Below are 21,347 nucleotides of genomic sequence, written 5' to 3'. Positions count from 1 at the left end.
GCAGCTAAAAAGGTCAATGCAATTCTAGGCTGCATCAATAGAAGTACAGTATAGTATCCAGATTGAAGAAAGTAATAGTACAATTCTATTCTGCTTTGGTCAGGCCTCACCTGGAATACTGTGTCCAGTTCTGGGCACCACAATTCAAAAAGGGTATGGCTATATTTAGTATGGGGAAGAGGAGGTTAAGAGGAGACACGAAAGCCACGTTTCGATATTTGAATATATGTCATACTGAGGAAAGACGGGATGGCAGAAGTCTGAGTGCTGGCCTACAATTCTGGAGGCCAAGGTTCAATTTCCAGATGGTCATGACACTGGGTGCCTTAGGCAAGTCACACACTCTCAGCCTCAGGGAAGGCAACGGCACACCTTCTCTGAACAAATCTTGCCAGGAAAACCCCATGATAGCTTTGCTTTAGGGTTGCCAAAAGTCAGAAATGACTCAAAGGCACACAACAACAACATACTGAGGATGGAGCAAGCTCATTCCCTGTTCCAGAGACTAGGGTTCAAAACACATTGCAAAATTAATCCAGTCTGAGACCGCTTTAACTGCCTTGACTCAATGCTAGGGAATTCTTGGAACTGTAGTTTTGTGAGCCAAAACTACAATGTGATTGTAGGCTGGGGAAGAGCTCTGGTGCCACAATAAACTACAATTTCCAGGATTCCCTAGCACTGAGCCAGGGCAGTTGAAGCAGTCTCAAAATGGATTATTTCTGCAATGTGTTTTGGACCTAGAACATGGAGCAATGGGTTCAAATTATAGGAAAGAAGAGTGCACCTTGTTGTTGTCAAGGAAGGTCCTAAATTCAGATATTTGTTATCTGGCTACCCTAAGGCCTCCCAAAAAGACTGCACACAATCTACAAGTAATGAACAGAGATTGAACCCAGGACTTTCCATGTTCAAAGTCTATGCTGGCCAGAGGATTCTGGGGCTTCTGGTCCAGCGAAAGTTCACTTTCCCAAGCACTGGAAGCATCCCAAGCATTGCACCTGTTTCCCCTGGAGTTGCAGGACCCAGGCTTGGAATTCAGTTTGGCTTGTGGAACAGGATAGTTCAAAACAGAATCTGCTGCCAAAATCTGCAGAAACAAAAGGAGGATAAACTATAGCTGGGTTTGGACCGGATCCTTTTATACCCACACACACATTGCTAAGCAAAAGGAAGGTGATACTTCCCATTTTGAATTCAAATCAATTGGGCAGAATCTATGCCCTCCTCCAAAGAGTTTTGGAGACAATTATGGATTGCATCTTCCATTATCCCCTAGAGCACATGTTGGCTAGAGGATTCTGGAAGTTGTCATCCAAATCACTAACGTTTCCAACTTCTGTATCATGCAGAAACACAATGACTGGGAGATTTTGGAGAGTCCAAAAAAGTAACTTTCTCAAGATCTGGAAAGATTTTTCTCTTTTTTTGCCAAAGCAGTAAAAAGTTTTTGTTGTTCAGGGTAGATAAAACTGTGCTAATCACAGCAATAGCCTGACTTAGGCTGCATCTGCACTGCAGAAATAATCCAGTTTGACATCATTTTTATTGCCATTGGCTCCATGCTATGGAATTGAGGGAACTGTAGTTTGTTGTGTTGCTTACAAGTTCAGCTTTCACGTTTAAAAATTCAACACCAAAGGGTGCCTCTCCACTACAAAAATAATGCAGTTTGACACCACTTTAAGGGCTGTAGCTCCATCCAATGGAATCCTGAGGTTTGTTGTTTTACAAGGCCTTTAGCCTTCTCTACCAAAGAGGGCTGGTGTCTCACAAAACTGCCAATCCCTGGATTCTGTAGGATGGCACCATGGCAGTTAAAGTGGTGTCAAAATGTATTATCTCTACAGTGTAGATGCAACCAAAAAAGCAACAGAAAAAGAAGGCAGGAGGAGGAGGAAGAGAATGGAGGGTATACAAAAGAGTCAAAGGGTGCATCTGCACTGTAGAAATAATGCAATTTGATACCACTTTAACTGCCATGGCTGCATCAGGCTTTAAATAAATGAGCATGCCAGGGTGGCTTTCCTATGCTGTGTGTGTTTTAGTTATGCTTTCAACCATGTATTTTTATGTAATACAAAGTCAGGAAGGAAGGAAGGAAGGAAGGAAGGAAAGAAGGAAGGAAGAAAAGCAAGCCTATAGAATCCTAGGATTTTTAGTTTGTGAGGCACCAGCCTCTTTGGCAGAGAAGGCCAAGACCTTGTAAAACTACAAATCCCAGGACTCCACAGGATGGAGCTACAGCACTTCAAAATGGTGTCAAAATGCATTAATTCTGCAGTGCAGATGCATCCAAAGACTAGATGGAAAAAGTAGATTTCAAGGATAAGTTTGCAGAGGGGGAGAGGGAACAGCTTCCTTCCCCCAAACCCCCTGGGAGACCCAGTGCTGGGGCGGAGGAGGAGATCAAGTACACAAAGCAAACATTAACATACCCAGCTAGTACACAGCCAGGTCCGGAAAGACACAGCCGGTGGTGGGGGTGGCCCGTGCGATGCCAAGTGGGCAAGTGGCCAAGCTGAGCTGTTTACTACAAGAGCAATGCCTTAACAGGTCTCTTCAAAGAGCGCTGGGAGCCGCAGTAGGAGCCAAGAGGCTGCACTCGGTGCCGATTGAATTTCAAGGTATCTGCCACGGGAGATCAGACACATGCATGCCCACCACCCTGCCCAGCCCTGGTGCACATGCCCAGGGAGAAGATGAGGAATATTCCACCAGATTGCAGAAGCAGAGGCGGCAAAGGACAGGGCAAGAAGGTTGGCACAAAAAGCCAGGGCCATTTTGCAACCAGAGTCCTGGCAAGGAAGAAGTTTCCTTCCTACCAAAGTTCAGTGGTTTCGCCTCTTCCTTTCCAAAAGTCTTTTAACACATACAGTGGCTCACTTGGGCTGGAGAAGCAAAGCCACTCTGCAAGAAAATCCTCATATTTGCAAATATTATGCACATGAAGCACACTTGGACATTTCAGATCTGCTGCCCAGGAGGAATAGAATCTGCAAAAGCCCAAACTGATGCTCCAGACCCCTGGATATCAAACAAATATTTCTTAGCCTCTTTGGCTTCCAAAGCATTAAAGCTATTTTAACAGACTTGTTTTGAAAGTTTCTAGCGTAGCAGTTTGCATGTTGGGCTACGACTCTGGAGACCAAGGTCCGATTCCTAGCTTGGCCATGAAACCCACTGGGTGACCATGGACAAGTCACACTCTCTCAGTCTCAGGGGAAGGGAATAGCAAACCTCCTCTGAACAAATCTTGCCAAGAAAACTCCATGACAGGTTTACATTAGGGTTGCCATAAGTCAGAAATGACTTGAGGGCACACAAAACAAACACAAAGCCCTTGCAATGGTCTGGGGGCTAAATTTCTAAGTCCAGGATTCATGGAGAGTTGCGGCCATCTCCCAAAATACGTTTGCAGAGAAAGAGACATGAGAAGTCTTCCATTTGCCATTTTCACATTTCCTTGGTCACTTTGCCTGCGTCTTTCTTTGGAATGTATTTCCAAAGCCTTTGCTGGATTTTTCAAAGTTGGAGACAAGGAAAATTTCATGAGGAATGCAGAATTCTTATTTGCTGCCAAACTGCATGACAAGCAGCAAAGAATGACTCTTACTTACCTAAAATTATGGCCTGTTACAGACTGCGAAAATAAAGCTGCTTCGGGTCTCTTTGGAGGTATGCTGTTTAAATGATGCATGCATCCGAAGAATCCGGAAGCTGCACCAAAGCTGCACTCCAGTGCTTAGGAATGGAGTGTGGCTTTAGCGCGACCTCCAGACTCGTAGGACCCATGCATCATTTAAACAGCATACCTCCAAAGAGACCCGAAGCAGCTTTATTTTGGCAGTCTGTAACGGGCCAATGAAACCTGAAATATTCAAAAAACCAAAACTTTTTTCATGGGTGGCTGAGACAGCGATACCCTTGCTTCATGGTGGTTCAATGCACACAAACTTTGTTTCATGCACAAAATGATTAAATACAATGTATAAAATTATGCACAGGCTATGTGTATAAGATAAGGTATATAAGAAACACAAATGCATTTCATGTTTAGATTTGGGTCCCATCTCCAAGATATCTCACTATGTATATGCAAATATTCCAAAATCCAAAAAAACTCTGAAATCCAAAACACTTCTGATCTTAAGCGTTTTCGATAAGGGAAATTCAACCTGTATCTTCCTTTTTTTCTCCCCAATAGTTAGACCTCTTCATAGGATGCTCCATTAAAACATGTGTCCCTGCCTCAATGTTGCTTGACTAGAACTCCCATCATCCCTCTTTCACTGGTTATGCTTGCTAGGATTCACAGGCATGGCACACACTATCTAGAAGCCCATGTATTCCCCATTACTGCCTTATAGCTGATAATCACATAACCAGAAAAGATGATGATCACATAATCCCTCTTCTGCATTACTATTAAAGGCATAGGAGCCCTTGCCAGTTTTCACTGGTAACCCAAGGTGCAAATCATGTGGTACTTCTGATGTTGTTGACTGCAATGCCCAGCATTCTTTACCACTAGCTATACTGAGAGTTCCACTCTTAATAGCTAGAAGGCCATACAATTCTGGAAGGCCTAGAGCTGTAGTTTGTCATCCTTTGGTAGGGCTGCCAGAATAAAAAACAGAGAGTGCTTCTGCACAGCCTTTAATACTTTTACAATAGATGGAATTTCAGTAGGAATTCCCTCTATTGCACAACAAGCAACATGTGCTGAAATCCCCTCTTCTACACAACCATTGAGAGCCAGCATGGTTTTGGGGTTTCAATATTGGACTCTAGAGACCAGGGTTCGAATCCCAGCACAGCCATGGAAACCCACTGGGCAACCTTCGTTCAGCAAGTCACATTCTCTCAGCCTCAGAGGATGGCCATGGAAAACCCCCTCTGAAGAAAGTTGCCAAGAAAAGCCTGTGACAGGTTAAGCTTTCGGGTTGCTGTAGGTCAAAAGCATGGGGGCTGTAGCAACAAACACAACCGTTAAAGGTACAGGAGCCCTCTCCAGTTTTCAACCTGGCAACCATCAAACCTTGGGACTCCAGTGCCCAGAAGCCCCAGCAAACAAGTGGGGGATTCTGGGATCTGAAATGCAAAATAGTCATCTTTGAGGAAGCCCTGGAGAAATGTGCAGCAAGAGCCACAACCCTGTGGCAGTTTTTGTTTACAGCAGTCAGGTCACGTGCAACAGCATTTTTGGGGTGTGGTCACCTTTCCACCAGGTGTCGCTCTGCCCAGATGATGTTACATCTGCCAATGTCACTCCCCCGTTTTTATTACCCAGGACAGAGGAAGTCACTGTTGTTTCAACTCCGGCAGCCAGCAAAGCAACACCGCTGCCCCTCTGCGCTTGTAATCTAAGAAGATTACACACACATAATTGCCGCCTGATTTAAAAGCTTATTTTTAGCTGGGTGCTTCCCCTCGCCGGGAGTGGTGCAAGTGACATGGCTGGCTTGACTTGCCTGTGTTCATGCGCGTGCCACACCCCCCTGGGGTGCTCACGAGGAGTATGGCCAGGCTGCAAGGAGTGAGGCAATGCTGCCCTTTGGACTCAATAGAAACAATAGCAGAGAAAAAGAGACAGGGAGTTGGGTGTCCCCATAAGAGAACATTGAAGGCTTTGTTCATGGAATCACAGAGATGGAAGAAACCCCCCAAAGGGGCCAAAGTCCAACACCATTCTGCCATGCGAGAATCCACAATCAAAGATCCAGCCTCTGTTTAAAAACCTTCAAAGGAGACTCCACCACACTCCAAGGCAGCGTCTTCCACTGTCGAACAGCTCTTACCATCAGGAGAGCCTTTCTAATGTTGAGCTGAAACCTCTTTTCCTGTACAGTAGTTTGAATTCATCACTCGGGTTCCTGTTCTCTGGAGCAGCAGAAAACAAGCTTGCTCCATCCTCAATGTGACAAGCTTTCAAATATCTAAACAAGGCCATCATACCACCCCTTAACCTTCTCTTCTCCAGGCTAAACATACTCAGCTCCCTAGGTCACTTCTCATAGGGCTTTATGGTTTCCAGACCCTTCACCATTTTGGTTGCCCTCCCTTGGACATGCTCCTGCCTGTTTTTAAATTGTGGTGCCCAACACTGAACACAATATTCTAGGTGAGGCCCGACCAAAGCAGAATAAGGTGGCACTATTACTTTCCTCGATCTAGATACTATACCTCTATTGATGCAGCCTAGAATCACACTGGCTTTTTTAGCTGCCGCATCACACTTGTGATTCATGTTCAAGCTGTGGTCTACTAAGACTCCTAGATCCCTTTCATGTGTACTTTTGTTAAGTGAGGTGTCCCCCATTCTATATGTGTGCATTTTATTTTTTGCTGCTGAAGTGCAGTATCTTACATTTCTCCCTGTAGAAATTCATTCTGTTAGTTTCATTTTGTTGTGTGACCTCAAGTCATTTCCAACTTATGGTGGCCCTAAGGTGATTCTATCATGGGGTTTTCTTGGCAAGATTTGTTCAGAGGGGGTTTGCGATTGCCATCCTCTCAGGCTGAGTGTGTGACTTGCCCAAGGTTACCCAATGGCTGTCATGGCCGAGTAGGGAATCGAACCCTGGTCTCCAGAGTTGTAGTCCAGCGCTCAAACCACTACACCACACTGGCTTATATAAGTTATATATGAATTCTGAAATTAGAAGTTGGTCCCATCTCTAAGACATCTCACTGTGTACATATACGAAAACAAACTTATTTCAAAATCCAAAAAAAATCTGATCTCAAGCATTTTGGATAAATAGTTTTTTGTGAGTTTTTTGGGCTATGTGGCCATGTTCTAGCAGAGTTTCTTTCTGACGTTTCGCCAGCATCTGTGGCTGCTAGCTTCAGTGACCCTCTGAAGATGCTTAGCCACAGAGGCTGCGAAACGTCAGAAAGAAACTCTTTTAGAACATGGACACATAGCCCGAAAAACTCACAAAAAACTATGGATGCCGGCCATGAAAGCCTTCGACTTTACATTTTGGATAAAGGAGACTCAATTTGTACAGCACAGGTATGTACTACGCTACTTGTGCATTCCAAAATCCAAAAAAACACAATTCTGAAAACCTCCTGGTCCCAAGCATTTCAGATAAGGTATATCCAACCTGTACAATTCTCCGGCTCCAGGTATACATCCACATTGTACATGGTAGGAGTACAGTGGGCCTTTAGTATCCATTGGGGTTCGGTTCCAGGACCAGCCAAGGATACCAAAATCCATGGTTGTTCAAGTTCCATGAAATACAAAGGCATAATAAAATGGTGTCCCTTAGACAAAATGGCAACATCAAAGATTGTTTTTGGAACTCATACAAGTTTTTCAATATTTTCAAACCATGGATGGTTGAATCCGCTGATACACAATCTGTGGATACAAGGGCTGACTGTACAATGAGCAAAATTAAGTGCAGAAAAATGACAGTTGTGTTTTTTCTTTCTTTAAACACTGGCCCTATGCAACTGACACATACAAAAAAACTGTGACATATTCGAGGAGGGCATTCACAGATCTTCCAAAAAGCAGGTACAAAGAGGTCTGCAACGGAGAAGGGCTGCTTCTTGGGGATCCATGTCGTCTTGTACGCAGTTGCTACAGCTGTCAAACAAGCTTTTAGAGCAGGAGCTGGCAACTAGGTGGAGACAGAGGCCTATCTGTCCCCCCATGGCATGCAACTCCCCCCATAGCAAGCCATAGAATCATTCAAGCAACTGATTCAAAAGAAGCAATTGACACTGGATAACAATGAACAAAGTGCCAATAAATCGTTAAACGGTAAAATGTTTAAATTCAAACAGCCATTGCTGTTCCAGTAAGCAGGTGGGAAAATAGTAATAAAAGCCACTTTGCAGAAAATATATATATGAACAATCAATTTTTGAAAAATCAGGAGTATTTTTAAAAAGTAATTTGCTTTAAACCATGGTTATTTTAAGCCATGGTTTAATTAGGGTCAGTTCAAGACATGGTTTAACCAGTTAGTTTAATCCATGGTTTAACCACTGTTGATTTAAAACATGTTTTAACCACTGTTGGTTTAAGCCATGGTTTAACCACAGTTGGTTCAAGTCATGGATGTTTATCACACTATGCTCTTCAAGAGCTACTATTCCAGTGTGACTCCTCTAGCAGCCTCCTGTTGCATGCTGGGATTGGCAGTTTTAAGGAGCTGAACTTCTCTGCCTGAGAATTCTAAATACCCCTCCTTAAAACTGCCAATCCCAGCATGCAACAGGAGGCAGCTAGAGGAGTCACACTGGAATAGTACCTCTTTAAGAGCATAGTGTGATAAACATCACGGTTAAACCATAGTTGGTTCAAGCCATGGTTTAACCACAGTTGGTTTAATACATGGTTTAGCAACAGTTGGTTTAATCCATGGTTTAACCAAGGCTGGTTTAAGACATGTTTTGATACAGTTGGTTTAAGCCATAGTTTAACCATGGTTGGTTCAAGCCAGCCAATCTTGAACTGAAATAAGACAGGACAAATGGGGAAAGTGGGAGGATGAAAAGTGGGAGCAAAGAGAAACTGGGGTATTTTAATAAAAGCAGCTGAAATGGTGGGATGACAGCGATTTAATCAGGATTGTCCTGGCCAAATTGGGACACTTGGAGGGCATGCAATACTCCCTTGCTCTACCCCATCCCAAAGCGTTCCCAGTGGCCCTACCTTTGCCTGGGCACAGGGATATGTGCCGAATGGTGCAAAGGGACCTGGTCCAGGAGCCGCACAGCCACTGCCTCTTCCTCCGGCCGCTTCAGCACCAACGGGTCAGAGGGATGCCTCGGCCGTCTCTCCATCGATTCGGAATCTTCTGGAAATGACTCACCATTGCTGTGAGTGGGACTCTGGAATGGGACAAGGTTTGGATGCTAAATATGGATCATGGATCCAAAGGAAGTGCAGACCACAGTGCAGAGCTTTCACGCTATGCAACTGTGGCACACTTTCATTGTTGTCATTCTATTCTGCAGAAGCATGGAATTTGCAGTTTAGGGGGAGTATTTAAAATTATGTCAATTATGTTGTCCTGGACTAGTGAGACAACTTTGTATATAATGGATGCCCCTTGGAAGAACAATTAATCTAGGAAAAAAACCTGAGAAAAAACAATTAGTTTTATTTAAAATGGAGGTATTGCAATACTGCAGTTGAAGGAAAAGATGGAAATAAACTAAAACTAAAATAAAATAGAAAATAAGGACTAACTGATGAAACAAGGAACTTTTAGTTGTGGCTGCTGTTGATTCTTTTCTGCTGTGTGGTTATTGCAACTATGTATTGTTATGTTATTGTCAGTGTCAGAATCGTTCAATGTATTTTTAATCATGTCAAATAAAATTTAAAAAGTAGAAGTAAAAATAAAATAAAATTTTCCACCGGAGAGGTTTATAATCTCCCAGTGCTACAAACGTCAGGTTTCTATAGGGTGCAGCCACGTCAGTTAAAGTGGAATTGTAGTGCTCTATTTATGCTGTGTGAAAGGGCCCCAGAACTTTTGGATTTCAACTTCCAGAATCCCCAGTTAGCATGAACAGGGATTATGGAAGGAGTGAGCAAAGTGGTGACCTATAACTATCAGCATTCCTCACTACTGACTATGCTGGCCAAAATTCAGGCCATCATTAGCCTATGGAGGTGCATCTACACTGTAGAAATGATGCAGTTTGACATCACTTTAACTGTCATGGCTCCAGCCTATTATTATTATTATTATTATTATTATTGAACTACAGAATTCTGGGATTCATAATTTGACGAGGTACCAGCCCTTTTTGGCAGAGAAGGCTAACTGCCTTGTAAAACTTCAAATCCCAGGACTATATAAGATGGAGCTGCAGTACTTAAAAGTGGTGTCAAACTGCATTATTTCCACAGTATAGTTGCATCATAGGAGCTAATGGTTTTGTTCAGCTCTGTACAAATACATGGCTCTAGACAGTTAATGCATGGTTACATAACAAATACTTAATTCCACAATTTTTGTGTGCATAAGCCAACCACCACAAAATGGAAATATGCAGATTTAAACATTCACACATGGTTGCAAGAAGGTTTGGAATTGTAAGAAATTGACTAGGAACATAGAATCATAGAGCCTTTGAGTTGGAAGGGACCACAAGGGTCATCTATTCCAACCCATCAAATAGCAAAACCAAGGTTGGTTTTTGGGAATTTAATTTTTTAAAAATATTTCTCAAGCCTTGGATGGTCGAATCCATAGACGCAGAATCCATGGAAACGAAGGGCCGACTATATTTGGACAAGGATGGACTTTGGATAATCCCATTATATCCCCAGAAGCTTTGGAAAGACTTATTGATAACGCCAGACTTAGGGAAAAACCTTTAAAGCTGGACTTTTGAACTATTCCATTTCAAGTGGTTCAATTCTTTAATATGATTTCAGGAGACCAAAACTCTCATTTTTTCAAGTGATTTTAAGCTGCCCAGAGGGGTATAAATAATTTAAATTTAAAAAATAAAATATGAAGCAAATTAATCATGATTTTTATATAAACAAGTACATTCAATTTTATTATTATTTTATATAACTACATATGGCATAAATGAATCACATCTTTTATATCAGTGCATTTATTTATGTAACACTGCTATTTATTGCTTTTGATTCATTTCATGCTAATGAGTAGGATATAGGGTGGTATTTACAGTGTTTTTAATGAATCAATAAATCATTTAGTGGGTGAAGGATTCTCCAACTCTATCTTAACTTTTCAGGGCACAGTCAATTGTTTGAATCTTGTCCACGTCTTCTGACCCAGATTGGCTTGTCTACCATTCTATCTGGCCAGGAATGATGGGTATAGCACTCCAATCCATTTAGTGCAGGGGAGGGGAGACTGTTTTCTACCAAGCAACCTTACCTGGCACTGAACAGGGATGATGGGTATTGCACTCCAGGTGCAGAGAAGACATCAACAATAAAGTCAGGACATTTTCTACCTAGCAACCCTACCTGCCACTGAACAGCTAATGCCTACGCAGGCCAGGAATGATGGGTATTGCACTCCAGGTGCAGAGGAAACATCAACTATATGGGGAGGTTGTTTTCTGCCTAGCAATCTTATCTGCCAGTAATGCCCAGGCTGCCCAGGGATGATAGGAACTGCACTCCAACCTATTTGGTGCAGAGGAGACATCAACTATAGAGGCCAAACTAATGGAGGAGATGCATTAATTGCACACTGTGGGAAAGGGAAACCCTCTTTGGACTAGAACTTCCAGCTACCACAAGCCAGCATGGCCAGTGAACATCCTGATGGAGGATGAAGCGAGTTGCAGTGCAAAAGAGGGACCTCTCTTCTCCCAAATGTTGGCTGGTTCTGTAAAATAGGGCTGTTGGTAGATCATTCTCTGATTTTTACACTGGGAAATTGTGACTCTATGCTGTAAAATCTGTTTTTGCCCACCATCTGGCATAAGAGATTTCCTTGCAATGTCCCATTTCATTGGTTTAGGAAGGAAAGAAAGAAGGAAGGAAAGAAGGAAGGAAGGAAGGACTCTCCCACCCATGTGCAGCCAAACTAGAAAGGCTGGGCTCTGCCCTCCAAAGCTCAAGTGCCTCGGGAGTTATCTTAGACAAACAGAGCAGATGTAGCCAAAAAAGCAGCTTGGAGAGCTGGCCCGTTTCCAACCCAAGCCCAGGCTGTCCTGTGCCAGCAGAAACCTTTCTCAGCTGATAAGTGTGTCCCAACATGGAGGCTCAGTCACCAGCTCTCGCACCAGAATGGAGGCACACTCATGCCCGGCTCCAAAGGCACAGCAACCCAAGACACTCAAGTTAGCAACTAAGAAGAAAATGTACACAGTGGGATCTTGGTATCTGCTAGACAGGGTTTGGTTCAAGACCCCCTCAAGTCCCATTAAAGACAATGGCATAGTGAAATGGTGTCCCTTATATAAAATGGCAAAATCAAGAGTTGCTTTTTGGATTTTGGGGGGAATATTTTCAAGACATGGAAGGTGGAATGCATGGATGCAGAATCCACAGATACAGGGCTGACTTATATATGTGTGTGTGTATACATACATGTAGGTATGTGCATATACATAATAATAATAATAGGTTTTATTTATATACCGCCCAATCACTGGGAATCCGAGCGGTTTACATTAGAGGGGATAACAGACAGTTCCCTGCCCACAGGCTTACAATCTAAAAGACAGGACACAAAAGGAGAAGGGAATGGTGAGGGGGGAGGGAATCAGGTCCAGCATTCTTCTCTCCCTCTGAGGCCTGGACCAAGGCAGATGGACCGGAGGGAGGGCTCTTCTTCTTCAGGCTAGCCCCTGATGGTACATATGTGTGTGTGCATATTATATATATATATACACACACACACACACACACACACACACACAGTGCGTCTGCACCATACACAGGCTAGCCATACGCGGACTTGAGGTCATGCGGACGGCGAGCCCTAATATGGTGAATGGGACGTGCACCTGTACAGTGCACCGCAGGGGGGCATAACTTGCCTTATGCAGGGAGGGGCGGCGGAATGGATTCCCTGCATAAGGTGAGGACAGACTGTATACACACACGTACAGTGGGAACCTTAATATCTGTTGGGGTTTGGTTCCAGGGCCCCCTGTGAATAACAAAATCCATGGATGCTCGTCCCATTAAATACATAGTAAAATGGGTGTCCCTTGCATAAAATGACAAAATCAAGGTGTGCCTTTTGAGATTTATAATTTTAAAAAAATATTTGGAAGTCGTGAATGCTTGCATAGATAAATGATCCATGGAGACAAAGGTCTGACTGTATACACAAACACATACACATTTATATAGTATTTACATACAGATAGATAGATAGATATAGATAGATACACACACTCTCACATATTCACATATCCATGCATGCGCGCGCACGCACACACACAAATATACAATTCTTTTGCACAGGTTAACCAGGCAGCCCATGGTCCATAAAGCATGTCATTGGGGAGGGGGCAGTGCAGCTCAAAGCCATACACGGCCCCCTAAGATAGCAATTTTGGGGTCCACATGTGGCTCCAGAACTATTTTAGTAGCCCTGGGAGCTACACATGATCCAGGAAACTCTTTAGAAAGCTCTGGGGGCACAGAGCAATTTTTATAACCTTTAGGGCCACACATGGGCCAATGAGAGCCAGCAAGACATAGTAGTTGAGTGTTGGGACTACAACTCCAGAGAGCAGGGTTTGATTCCTGCTTTGCCGTGAAACCCGCTGGGTGACCTTGGGCAAATCACACTAGAAGCCTGCCAAGAAAACCCCATGATATGGTCACCGTAAATCAGGAACAACCAGGAAGCAAACAAAAACAAGCAGTAGTACAAGTGGCTCTCTATATCCACAGATTCAACCATCCACGGCTTGAAAACATTTATATATATATATATTCCAAAAACTAAACCTTGATTTTGCCATTTTGTATAAGGGATATCATTTTCCTATGACATTATATTTAATGTGAGTTGAACATCCAAGGGGAACCAAACCCCAGCAGATACCAAGGAACCACTGTAGTTGTTGTTTTGTTGTTGTTGTTATCATCCTCCTCCTCATGGGAGTGGCAATTCACATTTTAAACAGGTTGCATCCCTCTTCCACAATAATTAAAATTACTTTTCTTCTCTAACAAGACCAACTTCTGAATGGATTTCCCATCTCTTCTGGTTCTTTTATCCCATTCTTACTCAAGCTGGGTAGTCCATATGGCTTCTGGAAGGTCCCGAGACAGAAAATTGGCACCAGGACCCACAATGATTGCCCACTCGTTATACCCAATACCCCAAAAAGGATACAGTGATTCAGAACAGAACCCACGACGTGACACTTTCCTCCGATGAAACCAAAGCTGCATCCGCACTGCAGAAATAATCCAGTTTGACGCCACTTTAACTACAACAGCTCAATTCTGGGAACTATAGTTTTGTGAGACATTGAGCCTTCTCTGTCAGAGAGCTCTGGTGTCACAATAAACTACAATTCCCTAGTACTGGGCCAGGGCAATTAAAGCAGTCTCAGACTGGATTATTTCTGTTACAGTTCCATCCTATGGAACCCTGGGATCTGTAGTGTTTTTTTGTTTAACCAAAGCCTGAATAGCTCATAAAATCCCAAAACTCCATAGCATGGAGCCCTGGCAGCTCAAGTGGGGTCAAACTGCGTTATTTTTGCAGTGTAGATCAGACCGAGGAAATGAAAAAAATAGTACCATACAGCAAAGAGGAACCCTGCCCCATGAGACCCTACGTCTCCCTTATTTTTTTTTACCATGAACTCCTAGCCCAGTCTTATGATTTTGCAAGAAGCCTAATGCCAGCCTCCTGACTTCTGGGAAACAGCCAGTCTATGATATTTTAGCAAGAGCTGCAGTTTTCTCTATCTTTCCCTCTTTGCCTTCAATCCCTATCCTGTCTCACTCTTCTTCACTGAGAGCCAGAGGATGGCAATGGCAAACCAACTCTGAAGAAACTTGCCAAGAAAACCCCATGGTAGGTTCACCTTAGAGTTGTTGTAAGTCGGAAACAATCTGAAGGTATGTCAACAACTCACACTTCAGTAGAGATTGCTTGCACTAGAGATTACTTGCACTAGAGATTACCTATTGGAAAACCCTGCAAGAACCCAGTTGCCAAACTCCTGTTCAAACTGGAAAGCTTCAGGCTGTTGATGGGACTCCTGACAATATGACTCCCATGCAACCTGCTACCCTGAATACTTATTTTAAAACAGAGGTTAAATCAGTATCTGAACAACAATAACAACAATAATAATAATAACAACAACAACTCCAAGAAATTGTACCACTAAAGGAGGCCAGATGTGAGTGCAAATCAGCAAAGCAAGTCTTCTCATCCAACACAGTAAGTCTTACAAAGTAATCAAACGTGCCAAGTTTCTAGTCCCTAAGGTTCCCACTGTTGAGACTAGAGAAGGTATAGGGGAAGACAAAGGAAAGGAGACGATGGAAGGTAAAGTGAAGAGTATATCGATGAAGAAAAGAAGCGGGAATGATGGAGAGGTATATATGAAGGTCTTTGAGATGGTAAAAAAGAAAGAAGTAAAGGAAAATGTAGAAGTGATAATTAAAATAAGCCTGAACATGATGGTATGGTATAATGCAGTGATGGTGAACCTTTTAGAGGCTAAGTGCCCAAACCACAACCCAAAACCCATTTACTTATTGCAAAGTGCCATGTCGCTCTGGCTTTCTAGTAACAAACTCTGGCAAACTCTGTGCTGGGGCGATAGCACATGTGCCCACATAGAGGGCTCTGAGTGCCACCTCTGGCACGCATGCCATAGGTTCACCATCACTGGTATAATGCATGTAGGTATAGCTATGTACGGTTGTATACTTAGGTCTTGTAAGTATGGTTTTGGAAAGTACTGGTAATGTGTCTTTGTTTTGATATTCAAGAAAAATTTCCACCTGTTGAATGTCTTGCAAAGCTAAGGGCTGTTGACTAAGGATCAGATCAGAAAGAAGAAAGAAGTCAGTATAAATGTATATATAGTGGCATATAATATATAGTTACATACAGTAGTTATATTTGTGAATTGTGTTCACTTCAGAGAATGAGCATGCTAATACTCACCTCCCACTTTGTTGTTGTGTGCCTTCAACTCCTTTCCAACTTATGGTGACCCTATCACAGGGTTTTGTCAAGTTTATTCAAAGAGGGTTTGCCATTGCCATCCTGAGGCTGAAAGAGTATGACTTGCCCAAGGTCACCCAGTGGGTTCTTATGGCAGAGCCAGGAATTCGAACCCTGGTCTCCAGAGCCGTAGACCAACACTCAAACCACTGCATCATCTCCCATTTCCAGCAGTATATCAGCCCCACTTATTTCTTATTTTCCAAGCCCAGCACACATATATATGGTAATGGACTGGATGAGGGGAAAAACAGACTCGAATCCAGGTAAGACGGAGGAACTCGCTATAGGGACCCCTAATCCAGGAATGGAGATATGCCAGCCTGTTCTGGATGGGGTCACACTTCCCCTGAAGGACTCTGTCCGCAGCCTAGGGATGTTCCTGGACTCGTCGCTTCAACTGATGGCTCAGATGGATGCGACAGTCAGGAGCACCGGTTATCATCTTTGGCTGATACACCAACTGCGCCCCTTCGTGGAACAGGGAGACCTAGAAACAGTAGTACATGCGTTGGTAACCTCTTGACCTGACTGCTGCAACACGCTCTACATGGGGCTACCCTCGTGCCAAGTTCGGAAACTTCAACTGGTACAAAATATGGCAGCCAGATTGGTTGCAGGTACATCGAGAAGCGACCACATAACACCTGTATTGAAATCCCTTCACTGGCTGCCAATCAGTTTCCGAGCACAGTACAAGGTGTTGGTTATTACCTTTAAAGCCCTACGTGGCTTGGGTCCAGACCACTTGCGGGATCGCCTTCTTCCATATAGTCCACCCCACACCCTCCGGTCCTCTGGGAAGAACTTATTACATCCTAAAAAATCAAAATTATCTGCTGTGATCCAGAGCGCCTATTCCCCCACTGCTCCTAGACTATGGAATGACCTGCTGGAGGAGATCTGCCATATTACCACCTTGATGCCTTTTAAGAAAGCCATAAAGACAGATCTCTTCCGGCAGGCCTTTCCTAGTCACACTCACACCCCAGCAAGTCACCTCTTTGCCCTGCAAACATAGACTACCCCTCCCTGCTTTGTCCTTTATTATATTTGTTCTTATTTATTGTAGGGTTTTTTTAATTGTAATTTTTTAATTGGCGGAGGGGGGGAACTGTGGGGGAACTTGTTTTAATGGTAACTGATATTGTATTGTTTGGTGTTTAAGATGTTGTAACTCATCTTGATTCCTTGAGAAAAGGTGGGCTATAAATAAATCATACTATTATTATTATTATTATTATTATTATTATTATTATTAATGGGTCTAAAAGTCATAATATTTGGAGGGATGCAGCCTAGGAGACTTTGGAGAGGGTGGGTTCAATTCCCTTGTAAGCCATGGAAATCTGCAGAGTGACCTTGGGTGAGTCACACTGTCTCAGCCCCGGAAAACCCCTATGACAGGGCAGAAAGGACTTGAAAGCACGCAATAAGAATTAAATCCAAGCTGACAGTCTGGACAGGAGACGTTCTTAACCCATTTTGACCAGACAGAGCCCACTTTTAGCATTGCAACGCCACCCTCCAGCATTGACACACATCTATACAGGTGCATGTGTGCACTGGCCACTCCAGCGCCTGGGATCTGTAGTTCTACAAGGTCTTCAACTCTGTGGGATGGAGTTATGGGAGTTAAAGTGGTGTCAAACTCCATCATTTCTACAGTGTACTTGCAATCCTACAGAGGACTTTGGAGATCAGGGTTCAATTCCCCCATGAAAATCCTCAGGGTGACCTTAAGCTGCAGCCTCAAGGACTCTGGAGATCCTGGGTTCAATTCTCTTCTGGGGCATGCATGGGCAATCTGCAGGGTCCTGAGATACCTAAAGTCGGGGTCTGTTGAAATAAAATATTAGATATGACGGAGGTGGACAGACCCAATTTTAATAAATGAGAAATCAGTTTTAAAAAACTGAAGGATGACTGGGATCCAGTTATGGAGTTTTGCAAAAAGAAATGCATTGAATAGGTAACTATAAAGTGAAACCTTCTGAACAATCAAAGGATGAAGCAGAAGATAGTAAAGAAGCAAAAATAAATTATGAAGGTAACAAACATAAGTATTATAAGTAATAATGGTCCAAAATATCACGTTAATATTGAGATATATAAGAAGTCAAGTTGGGATACACGAAGTAGACAGAGAATATTACGTGTAAAGTGGTGAGTTGTAAACACTTTTGAGAATTTATTAGGAATGATGAATACTCCAGAGGACAGCATCAAAAATCAAAATGACCTGAATAGATTAGAGAGCTGGGCCCAAACTAACAAAATGAATTTCAACAGGGAGAAATGTAAGGTACTGCACTTAGGCAAAAAAATTAAATGCATAGATATAGGATGGGGGACACCTGGCTTAACAGCAGTACATATATAAGGGATCTAGGAGTCCTAGTAGACCACAAGCTGAACATGAGTCAACAGTGTGATGCGGCAGCTAAAAAAGCCAGTGTGATTCTAGGCTGCATCAATGGAAGTACAGTACCTAGATCAAGGCAAGTATTAGTGCCATTTTATTCTGCTTGTTCAGGCCCCACCTGTGTCCAGTTCTGGGCACCACAATTCAAAAAGGATGTGGAGAAACTGGAGTATGTCCAAAGGAGGGCGACTAAAATAGTGAAGAGTCTGGAACCATGCCCTATGAGGAACGCCTTAGGGAGCTGGGGATGTTTAGCCTGGAGAAGAGAAGGTTAAGAGGTGATATGATAGCCCTGTTTGAATATTTGAAAGGATGTCATACAGAGGAGGGAGCAAGCTTGTTTTCTGCTGCTCCAGAGAACAGGACCTGGAACAATGGACGCAAGCTCCAGGAAAAGAGATTCCACCTCAACATTAGGAGGAATTTCCTGACAATAAGAGCTGTTTAACAGTGGGACACTCTCCCTCTGAGTATGATGGAGAGTCTTTAAGCAGAGGCTGGATGGCCATCTTTTGGGGTCTGTTGACTGTGAGTTCCTGCATGGCAGAACGGGGTTGGACTGGATGGCCCTTGGGGTCTCTTCCAATTCTGTAGTTCTAAGTCAATGGGGGAAATGCAACTGTAGTACTAGTAGCTTTGATTGTGAATTCCTGCATGGCAGATTGGGGCTGGACTGGATGGCCCTTGGGGTCTCTTCCAACTCTAGGGTTCTATGATTGTATATACTGTATATTAAAGAACGATGATATTGGAGGCAGCATTAAGATTAGCAAAGGTCCAGGAAAAGGGGAGACAAAAGGAAGGCTCAGTAACTGATCAATTCAAACAATGATGTACAGTAATATGAAACACTGAATTGTTGCATTTAGGGAATCATTGATCCCTAGAGTTGGAGGAGACCCAAGGGCCATCCAGTCCAGCCCCATTCTGCCATGCAGGGACTCAAATGCTAATAAAAAGAAGGCAGTCTGCAGGGTCAGAGTGGGTGGGTCACACTGTCTCAGCCTCAGAAACGGGTCAGAAAGAGCTTGGAGGCACCTATCAAGAATGAAACCTAAGCTGACAGCCTGGAAAGGTGATGCTCCTAAAGGGTCCTGCCCTGCTAGAGCCTGCTTTGGCGTTGCAGAGCCCCCTCTTCCAGTGTTGACACGCATCTTTCCGGGAGACACGTGTGAATGGGCCATTTGGGGGGCAGGAAAGGGGTGGAGCCAGGAAAAGGGGTGGGGAAGGAAGGCAAGGCTATGCAAAAGCCAAGTCCCAACCCATTTCTGCTTTGCTTTGCTTTCCTTCCCCACCCACAAAGGGGAAAAACTTTTTGCAAGGCAGGCAGGCAAGGCGCCATCTTTTACCCAGGAAGGAGCCCTTCCCCTCCTAAGAAGCCAATAACAATAATAATAATAATAATAATAATTGCAATTTAATATTTCTTCCAAAAGTAACTTTTTAAAGGGATCCACTCAAAGCTTCTCCAAAAAGATTGCAACTCTGTAGCAATGGCAATTATGATGATGTTTGCAACCATTTTAGGTGCAAAAGTGCCAGCCACCCGGAGGGCAGAGTTGGCTCTCCTCCAGAGTCAAGGCTCTGGCTTCATTGGTTTCAATGGGGGCCTGACACGTGTCCTGCGAACGTGTGCATCCAGACACGTGTCTCCCACTGAAGTGCAAAGAAGGGGGTGTTTCTTCCTTTTCTTCCACCATCATCCCCCCCCCTTTTCCTTGCAAAGCCTGGACACACCCACCCAATGCATTTTGAAATATATGCTGCTGTCTATTCCTTTTCCCCCTTCCTTCCCTCCCTCTTTTCCCGCACTTTTCCTCCTGGCTTTGCTAAAAAGAGGGAAAATGCACCCCCAAGAGACCCCCCCAAGAAAGACGTCTTAAAAGCCTCACTCTGAAATACTTTTTAATACTGCCCCCCAAAAGGAAAGAAAACTCCCCCTTTTCCTTCTTCTTTTGCAACTTTGCAAGCTTTGCCAGTGGCTCTGGCCTTTGCCTTTCTTTCCGTCTGGGGCGTGTTAGAGCCCCCAGTTCGGACTAGAAGCCCGGCACGGACAGGGCAAGCTGTATTCCTTCCTTGGGCTGCAGCCTACCTTTTGCAAGCCTTGGAGGCGCCCTCCTTTGCCGCAGGGCTTCCTGGGCAGCAGGTCTTCGGAGCTCCTGCGCCGGCTTCTCCTCCGGAGGGGCCCCGGGTCTTCCAGCAGCAGAGGGCCGGCGCTGGAGGAAGAGGAGCCCGGGAGGAGGCCGCGGCGGAAGGAGGCGGCGGCGGGGGTGGCGGGGGGACTGGGGCTGCCAGGGATCCCCACTGGATCCCTCCCGGGCCAGGCAGATCCCTGGGCAAGGCCAGCCTTGGGATCCATCATGGAAGAAGGGCTTTGCGAAAGGAGTTGCAAAGGGCGGGCACCGGGGAGGGGAGGGGGGGGTTGCTGGGATCGGATGGTTGGAAATTGGGGGGATTCCTAAAAAGTGGGGGGTTAAATTGCTGGCAATTTGGGGGATGTTGGAAATGGAGGGTTGCTAGAACCTGGGGGGAATTGCTGGCAATTTGGGGGGATTCCTAAAAAGTGGGGGGTTGGAAGCGAGAGGGCACCGCTGGAAGTGCTGGAGCTTTTTTGGGGGTGGCTAGAAATTTGGGCGGTGGGTGGAAAGGAGGGGGCTTTGAGTGGTGGAAACTGGGGGATCTGTGGGAGTTAGAGGGGTCTGGGGATCTGGGGGGCTGCTGCGAATCAGGGGTGGGGTTGTTGGGGGTTTAGGGGGAGTGGCAATAAATGGGGGACTGGAGGAAACAGTGGGGTGCTGGGCGTGGAGGGGTCCTGGGATGTGGGGGTCCCCAACTCAGGCCCGGCCACGCCCCCTCCTCGCCTGCCTTTCCTCGCCTGCGCTGCTGCTGCTGCTGCTGCCGCCGCCTCCGGCTCCTCCGCCCGCGAGAGAGAGAGAGAGAGAGCCAGGGAGGAAAAGAACGCGCACCCAGAGGGAGCTGCCCCGCCATTGGCCCGCGCCTTGTATCAACATTCCGAAATGGAACGTTGCCCGGAGCCGGCTGAGCCCCCATTGGCTGCGACGCATCGCCGCCGCCGCCGCCGCCACGCCCCCTCCCTCTGGCAGAAGGGGGCGTGGCCCAGAAGTTACTTTATCCGTGGACTACAGCGCCCAGGATCTCAGCGCCTTGTGCTCCATATGCAAGCAGCAGAGTTTAGATAGATAGACAGACAGACAGATAGATAGATAGAG

The 21,347-nt window shown here is 44.7% G+C and overlaps 1 protein-coding gene across 5 annotated transcripts in view; it reads right to left on the bottom strand.

Moving 5' to 3' along the window:
- The window catches only part of SLC2A4RG (SLC2A4 regulator), a 45,194-nt gene extending 24,158 nt beyond the window's left edge, over positions 1-21,036 (bottom strand). For 2 of the 5 annotated variants that reach the window (XR_006103524.1, XM_042463490.1), the window contains exons 1-2: positions 20,210-21,036; positions 8,681-8,859 (exon numbers count right to left, since the gene is read on the bottom strand). Coding sequence is in view for 3 of the 5 variants with exons in the window: in XM_042463490.1 (XP_042319424.1) it covers positions 8,681-8,859; positions 20,210-20,479 (449 nt within the window). In the remaining 2 variants the exon portion in view is untranslated. Of the gene's footprint in view, positions 1-8,680; positions 8,860-15,632; positions 15,682-16,406; positions 16,752-20,209 lie in introns of those variants that run through there. The other 3 variants (XM_042463492.1, XM_042463491.1, XM_042463493.1) reach the window with 3 other exon arrangements.
- Between the last annotated feature and the right edge of the window lie 311 nt (positions 21,037-21,347).

The sequence above is a fragment of the Sceloporus undulatus genome, chromosome 4 (assembly GCF_019175285.1).
Source record: "Sceloporus undulatus isolate JIND9_A2432 ecotype Alabama chromosome 4, SceUnd_v1.1, whole genome shotgun sequence".
In the NCBI taxonomy this organism is placed as follows: Eukaryota; Metazoa; Chordata; class Lepidosauria; order Squamata; family Phrynosomatidae; genus Sceloporus; species Sceloporus undulatus.
The sequence above is the reverse complement of the archived record's forward strand: the minus strand, read 5'-3'. Positions and strand labels throughout refer to the sequence as shown.